At 45.0% G+C, this 8,412-nt stretch overlaps 1 protein-coding gene across 1 annotated transcript; it reads left to right on the forward strand.

The window, feature by feature from the left end:
• The first annotated feature begins 3,585 nt into the window (after positions 1-3,585).
• Positions 3,586-7,929, forward strand: LOC124669343 (putative anthocyanidin reductase). Its single transcript, XM_047205973.1, has 4 exons — positions 3,586-3,716; positions 3,823-3,992; positions 7,065-7,663; positions 7,797-7,929. Exons 1-4 carry the CDS (start codon positions 3,608-3,610, stop codon positions 7,927-7,929), a joined length of 1,011 nt encoding a protein of 336 aa, XP_047061929.1. The 5' UTR covers positions 3,586-3,607.
• The last annotated feature ends 483 nt before the right edge of the window (positions 7,930-8,412 follow it).

An 8,412-nucleotide genomic window follows, 5' to 3' on the forward strand; every position in this document is an offset into this window, starting at 1 on the left:
GAGCATGTGCAAAATCAAAAGCCATTTTACCGAAAGATAACGCCATTTTGCAAAATAGGTCAAAATTCACGTTTCTTAATATTCCTAACTACTAAGTACTAAGGGCCACTTCTTTTCGGCTTCTCCAGCAGCTTTTGAGAGAAGCTTCTCCCACAAGCCCGAATCCTAATTTTGTTTTGGCTTATAATCTAGTTTGATTTAAACTCGAGTATAAGCCAGAACAAATTTGAAATCCGTACTTCTAGGAGAAGTTGGTAGGAAGAAGCTTCCCCCATAAGCCACCGTAGAAGCTGAAAAGAAGTGGCCCTAAAATACATAACACATCGTCATCTCGAAGGATTTTTAATTATGAAATTTCTAGCCTTTTGTTTTATTTTGGGGTGCAAATTTTCTTCTATTAGTATTAGTAGCATCAGGTCAAATTGAGGTACCCTACCAATAAGTATTACTTGTCGCATGCGCTTATACGGTGCACTTCTAGTATGGACATAAAAGTCGCGTGCCTCATTCGGCGCGCTGCAGGAAGTTTCTCGACCCGAGTGCAACCGGAACCCACCTGGTAGTCACGTGTCCCACTCTCCTCTCCGCTACCAGTACGAGCACACCGCGACGAGTAATATAGTCGCGTACGTCTAGATTGGTGCGCTGCAAGTGAACGCCTAGTAGAGTAAGAAGCGTTAATCGAGCTTGCAAGCCGATTTTATATTATCATTGATTGATAAATGCTAGGGAATGGCTATGAGCATGATAGCTATTACATGTTGCATGTATCTTTAGCCTCTCAATTATTTTCAAACTCTGACAGGCATTAAACCACAATTTTACAGTTTCTTGTCCCCTCAAAGATTAAAATTGTCGATTTGGTCCTTTATCCTGTAGTTAGTGGTTTTAATGACGGCTACAAGAAAAATAGTTCGTAGAGATATTATTTTGGTCTGCTAGAGACATTATCTCTGTCTCTACATTAGAGTAGAGACATTTGTTAAGTACTATCACATAAGTGCCACTACACGCAATGTGTCTAGGACTAATGACAATTGTAGAATGTCTTTACATACTGTAAGATATTTTGCAGCGGCACTACATATTTTCTATACATTTTAGAAGACATAAGTAAAGACATTTCTTATGCCATTATTCTCTACCACAGAGAAAAATAAATTATAAACATGTTGGAAGTAATTCTCAAACGTAATATCTTGAGGAAACGTTTGTGTTCACCTGCCCAGCCACTTAGTCTCACACAACATCTTGCTAATAATCTTTAAAAAAAATCTTATCAGTTTTTATATTGAATGGCTCAAAATTCAAAATTATGTAAAATGCCTCTACAGAATGTGAAAAGAGTCTCAAATCATGTCTCTAGCTATTTTTTTTGTCACTTTAGGAAGTGTCTTATAAATTCCTCTATATAATTTTTTGCGGCAATTTCTTAAGTGTCTTATAGAATGCCTTCAAGCACGCATTTGATACTCACGACATAAATATCTCAACTAGTGTCTCTATAGTTAAGCCACTTTACATGGTGTCTAAAAAAGTGTCTCTACATGATTATTTAATAACTTGATATATAGAGGCAAATCATAGAGTGTGTCTTTAGAGAAGTGCCTCTACAAGCAGGTTTTATTGTAGTGGATGCAAGGTGAAAATATGGCACCCAAGTTAGCATAAATAAAATGAACAAATGAGTGAAGAGTTGGAGACATAAGAAAATTCTTGTTATGAAAGCTTGAACAGTTCGAAGAAATACTAAGCAGTTGTATTTAAACCTAGAAAGTTAAGGGAATTTTGTTTAAGAAACATATATGTAATGAATATGTTTTATTAGGCGGCCGACTCCCGTGTCGCCACCTATGGTAGCCCGGGAGACCCCAAACCCTAGCCGCCGTCGGGCGGCCGACCTCGTCTCTCCCGCCGCCGCTACCGCTGGTTGGGTCCGCGGTGGCGGCGGACCTCGTTCCCAAAGGGGATGGGGGCCTCCGGCTACCCCTCGCGGTGGTGGAGTCTGGATCCTGAGGCGGCGGCTCCGGTCGGTGGTGGCGAGTGAGGCCCGAGACTCCCTTGGTTACGCGGCGCGGAGAAGCCCAAGCCAAGGCCGCGCTGCTCCGGCGGTCTGGTGGCTTCGGCCTGGACGACTGCCTGGTGCTGCGGCTGCTTGGTGATGGCGGCTCTCCTCCCTTCCTCTTGGCGCGCTTCGACAGTGGGCGGTGCACCGGGCTCCCGAGGTGTTGCGCGGCCGTGGGTGGTGGGCTGATCTGGGTGGTGTGCCCTGCCGGTGGCGGAGGGAGGGGTGGGAGCGGGCTGCAGGGGGTAACCCTAGGTCCTCATCTCCTCGCCTCTCGGCGGCCGGCGGTGGAGGTCTGGCTCTCGGCTGCGGTGGGGCCCAGGCGTGTGCGGTGTCTCCGGACTACGCGATCTGCGCTTGCTGTCTCCGGCGGCAGCCTTGGTCGGCCTGGGATGGTCGCCGGCGTGGGGGCGCGACCTGAATAAAGGCGGCGGTCCTAGGATTCCAATTTGCGTCAAGATGATGATCTGCCAAAGCTATGTCCCCTTTGATCTGGCTAGAGCGATGGTTTCCGGGAGGCGCCGTCGGCTATCCTTCATGGGCGATTCACGCCTGGAGACTGCTGGATCGGGTAGGACTCAGTCGTGCGCACCCGTGTTTTACTCTGACCGTTTGGTTTCAAAGGGATCGCTTCGAAGCTCTGCTGGCTGTTAATATCATGGGGCATGTTCTCGTTCCATGGTGCTGGCAGGGAATATCATGAAAGCCGAGATCTGAGGACTAGCAATGAAGGTTCCATTCTTTGGGGTGAGGAGGAGTTGGCTTGGTGTTTCATGTCTTGGAGCAGCAGCATGCAAGTGGGGGCGACTGCACAGGAGAAGACCAAGGGTGAAAATCAAAGGTCTGTCCTTAATTGGTTGTGCCTGGAAATTGCCTTCTTGAAGGCATTGTTTTGAGAGTGAGGGCCTTCTTCAGGGTGAAAACCAAGATCTTTGATCGGGCGATAACATCGGTTGTGCACTGTTGCCTTCTTGAAGGTGCCGCTTTAGAAGAAGTTGGAGTTATGGTGTTGTCTTGGTGGTGTTAGTACTGCAGTTTCAAGGATTAAACTACCGTAGCGGGACTTTTCTTTTTTTGTGTGCATCCGTAAGGCCGCTAAGGCAATGCGTTGTTGCAGAGGCTGGGTGTAATTGGTATCTCCGATATTAATATATGCTCTTTGTCGAAAAAGTAATAGAAGGCAAAAAAATAAAAAAGAGGAAGACATGATGGTGTCGTGTACATTGTTTGGATAAACGATAGCTCGATCTTTGCAAAGTTTTGACCTGTCTCGGTAGCTACTTATTGCAGTAGAAAACATCAAGAAATTAATAATCTCATGCAAATTTGTCTGGTAGCTAGAGGAAGCAGGGTGAGAAGTAGGTCTCGGGAACCATGACGGGCGATGCTGCCTGAAGCCTCTCGGGCCAGCGTGAGGCCGTTAGCTTACTTAAAGAGGCAGCACATGCCACGGATGCATAGAAGCAGTTCCAGAGGGGAGGGGAGAACACGTACAGTATACTGCTAAGAGGAGTATAGTAGTCCGACAACAAGGGAGGAGAGATGATGAGCAGGGTGTGCGTCACCGGAGCCGCCGGCTACATCGCGGCCTGGCTCGTGAAGAAGCTCCTGGAGCGAGGCTTCATCGTCCACGCCACCCTGAGAAACCTCCGTAAGTCCATACATGCAACCTGTGTATCCTCTTCGAGATCTCCCAAAGTTATCGATCACACGCGTGTAGTTGCAACTGATTAGTCGCGTCGCATGCGTGAGTACAGGTGATGAGAAGAAGACGGCGCTCCTGAAGGCGCTCCCTGGCGCGGCGGAGCGGCTCACGCTGTTCCAGGCGGACGTCTACGACGCCGCCACCTTCGAGCCGGCCATCCAGGGCTGCGAGTTCGTCTTCCTCATCGCCACCCCGCTTCTGCACGACGCCACCAGCACCAAGGTAACGCCACCACCATGATCGATCGATTGAGAAGCTTCAGTACGTACGGTGGCTTCATAGATCGATCGATTGACCAACAAATCCGTGCCTTGTTCGATCGATATGTGGCCTGTATCTTTTCCACTGCCACCCATTATTTCTTCTCTCCTGCGATTGGAGACAGCGGCTAGCAATCAACTGATGCGCTAGTTTGCGAATGAGAGTTGAGACTGTATCTAGCAGAACTTAATTTCTCTCTCTTTCACGTTAGTTCGATGCCATCTCACACAAAATTCCATACTGTATATACATGACAGTTCTAAAAACCTGGTATACACAGGGGTAGACAACTGGAAGATGCCTTATACTAGTACATACATAGTAATATAGAAGGACAATTCTAATTTCTAAGAAACTGTTATGAAGGGTAGAGCACCGAAAGATGCCTAGCTTAGCATAAACTAGTACTAGGATCACCGACTAAACTGAAGTGGTCTCCTACGCCCGCTGCAATTAGAGTGCTACCGGGCTAGAGATCGTCGTGCGCAGTCCTTAAATTGCGCGCCGTTCCTTTGTCTCGTTGTCTTAGAGCGTAGCGTTCTCTTTCTAGTCTCGGTCGCTGACTTTGCTGTTTTGTAAGCTTTCACGCTCGCTGGCAACAAGATATATATATATGGTCGATCGCCCCGCCCTGATATGCAGCTTCAGAAAATATATATCAGTGAAGCGTGTTAGTTTTGCACGGATGAGAGATACGTACCGGACCGATCGATCCGGTAGATTAATCGCAGACGATAACGACGGGCTTTCATTGCTACTTTTTTTTTGTGAATCGGCTTTGATTGCTACTGGCCCTGGAAGTTTAGAAGTCGCCGTGGAAAAAGCAACTGCATATAAGGTGTTAAACTAGTAAATATATGTCCATGCGAGTTGCTGCGGATTAATTTAGAATGTTTTTAGGCCCCGAAAATATTCACCTATTTCTTGAGTTGTATGAAGTAAAAATTGCATTCAGGAAATTTAAAACCGTAAACTTGCCTCAAAAGGTCTCAATTGTTTTACAGTAAATAAAACTACGTCGAGCTTCCCTAGTATATTTAGAATGTCCATGGTAAATTTCAAATTATCGTACTATTTTGAATCTGCACAATTCGAATTCAGAAAACCTATTTTGGAAGACGAAAAGCCTGGTTCCTCGCTGTTACGTAGTTTTAACTTTTACTAAACCACCCGACCTTTATTATTTAAACTGCATAAAATTTTACATAACCCTGGGGCTCCAAAAACTGCATGTATCTTCCGCAATCTAAATCAACCGAAGTCCTAGCAATGTGTTGTGTATATGTACCGGGCTGCCTCCCTTCATGACGAGACACCACTTCTAGTGTCTCGTCTCGTTCGCCTATTTATTTCAGTAATGATAATGATCATGGCGTACCTTTCGTTATTGGCTTCTCCAATGCTCCGGTTTACAGCCGCACAATCTGAGGCAATATCTGGATATCATAAAAGGATCAAAACGAACATTTTCTTATGTTTATTTTAGGTGGCCTGCTCTTATAGTTTGAGGCTACCCAACCCCGCCAAAATTAGATATGGCAAATTCTGTTCCAAGAAACGGCTACCCGTAATAAAGAAATCTAAGAAACTTTTATATACAGGGTAGAGCACCGGAAGATGCCTTAGCACGTAAAATATTTGCAGTCACCGACTAAACACTAAACTGACTTGGTCCTAGCTACTCCTACCGCCGCTGCAATTCAAGTGTAACCAGGCGAGTGATCGCGTGAGCACTTGTTAATTCGCGCGCGATTCCCTTGTCTCTTTTTTTTTTCGGTACCCTTGTCTAGTTGTCGCTCTGGCTGTAGCGCTCCCAGTTCTTGGTCTCGAGAGCTGACTTTGCCATTTGTCTTGGACGCAAGGTCCCACCCCAATTCTGCTTGCCAGAAAATGAAGAGCTAGTGTGCTAGTTTCGCACGGATAAGATACTCCATCCGCCGGGATAGATTAATCAGAGGAGACAACGACAGAGGTCGACTATTATTGGCACTAGAAGTAGATAGTCGGTGTGGAAAGCACGTAGCTAGTCGAGTGCTGGAGCAGTTTAACTGTGACGTGATGTGACTTGAACGACCTGAAATTCCACACGAAACAACGGGGGCGTGGCTCCATGCGTTCAATATTACGTTGTGCACGTTTTTACTCCAGAATTTGATTAACTGATGACGAGTACCGTCGCGACTTGCCGTTGATTAACTGCACTCTTCTCCAGTACTCCGTGGAGTACCCTACAGTCAATAAGAACTATCTTGTACTTGGACCACTAAGTTAGAGAAAAGTTGGGAAGAGAGAGTTTCCTTCAGATTGTTCATTCGAAACTTATCATTCTTGCCCAAGCTACATAATTTCAAATTTGAGTAGGAAAAATGAAACGCACATACATACCTGCATCCCCTATGCAAAAAAAAAAAAAAATTTGTTCAAAATTTTTAGAGGCATGGAAATACATGATTTTAGTGTGCATAGTAATTCAGGCTCAGCAGTACCGGACTCCCGCTGCATATTTCCAGTGAACAATTCTCATTTTCAAGCTCTCAATATTTAAGACAAATTATTATTTTTGTGTATCCCAAAGTATAAGTTCTTTAGCATTGAGATTTAATACCATTCTAGAATATATTTATGTGTATCTAGCATTTTTATTCTCAGGATTTTTTTAAACTTGTAAATATCATTTTCAATTTTATATTAAAAAAAGGAGTTACATGGAGCTCGAGCTTCAACGGGAGTTTCCTCGCAACTATTATTCGTGGTGCATGCAAACTAATTTCTGATGTTAATCTGTTGCTAACTAGATCAATCTAATCTACTTACTCGATTTATCTCTGGAGAAACTGAAGTGTTTAAACCCATATACTCCATTATTTGATCGATAATAGCACCAATCCAGGAATAATTGGTACGCAAATAAAAGCGTCAGTAAAAGTTATTTTAAAGATGAATTTAAAGTAATTTAATGTTGGATTTAGATTTTTAAATCTAAGTTCTATTTTTTAATAAAATTGTTTATTTTTTATTTTTTTATGTGTACAGTACAAGAACATCACTGAGGCTATCGTGGACGCCCATCGCATGATCCTGCAACAGTGCGAGCGGTCCAAGACGGTGCGGCGCGTCATCCACACGGCCTCCTGCCTGGCTGCATCGCCGCTCAAGGAGGATGGCGATGGGTACAAGGACTTTGTCAACGAGTCATGCTGGTCTCCACTGAACGTTACCTATGGCTACAGCAACTTCCACCTCGACGGGTACGTGACATCCAAGAGCCTATCAGAGAAGGAGCTGTTGAGGTACAACGAGAAGGGGGAGGACAGGGCGTTCGAGGTGGTCACACTTGCGTGCGGGCTCGTCGGCGGTGACACCATCCAGCCCATCCTGTGGAGCAGCATCCCGTTGGTGGTGTCGCCGCTCACTGGCAACGAGGCCTACCACAACTCCCTCAAGTTCATGCAGGCGGTCATGGGCTCCGTGCCGCTGGTGGACATCGAAGATGTATGCGATGCACACATCTTCTGCATGGAGCAACCGGCCATGGCTGGCAGGTTCTTGTGCATCGCTGGATACCCCACCATGCAGGACTATGTCGCCCGCTTCGCTACCAAACACCCCGAGCACAAGATACTCCTCAAGAAGTATGTGAATTTATATGATCGATCGAGTTCTCAAGTATTTCTTTTTATAATGGATGCCTTATTATTTAAAAGATACTTTAGTATTATTGGTTGCGTGAATGATTAATTGACTTTTTGTGTGGTGATGCTGTAGGGTGGTAGGAGAGGGAGTAAGGGTGCAGGGCAACACCAACAAGCTTGGGAAACTAGGGTTCAGGTACAGATATGGGGTGGAGGAGACGCTGGACCGCAGCGTGGAATGCGCCAAGAGATTGGGAGAGCTCTAAACTACTACGCCACCACATACCTCAACTCCACTATTGTAAAGGACGGACCGGGGCCGACGTGCCACCAATATCCTACGTAGCTGGCGGGAAAACCTACTTTTGAATTCGAATTTGGTAGCCAGCTCTCGAATTCAAAGTATATATGGTTTTGGCTGGTAGGTTTTCCCATCGGTTACAATAGATTCCCAATAAAACATAGCACTACATGTTCTCGTGGTTTGTAAGACTCGGATCTCATGTTTTAATATTTGTATCTAGCGTTGCATGTTAATATATAAGGTGTGTTTCAGTCTTGAGTTATGGGTTGAATTCGTGGAGCTAGAATATGTTCCTCCGTTTACAAATCCAAAGATCATGGAGAACTTTCTTTTTTTGTGGGGGATGGAGAACTTTCATACAAGCAAATGATCCAACTTTGTTTATTTAACTAGACAAAATAATTGAATCAGTTGAAACAAATACAAAATATAATTATGTGTGATA

Source organism: Lolium rigidum, chromosome 7, assembly GCF_022539505.1.
Source record: "Lolium rigidum isolate FL_2022 chromosome 7, APGP_CSIRO_Lrig_0.1, whole genome shotgun sequence".
Classification (NCBI taxonomy): Eukaryota; Viridiplantae; Streptophyta; class Magnoliopsida; order Poales; family Poaceae; genus Lolium; species Lolium rigidum.

Excerpts from the sequence above, each read along its gene's own strand:
- LOC124669343 (XM_047205973.1), top strand. The coding sequence starts at position 3,608 with ATGATGAGCAGGGTGTGCGTCACCGGAGCCGCCGGCTACATCGCGGCC. Across the intron at positions 3,717-3,822 it reads CGCCACCCTGAGAAACCTCC|GTGATGAGAAGAAGACGGCG; the intron begins GTAAGTCCATAC and ends GCGTGAGTACAG. Across the intron at positions 3,993-7,064 it reads ACGACGCCACCAGCACCAAG|TACAAGAACATCACTGAGGC; the intron begins GTAACGCCACCA and ends TTATGTGTACAG.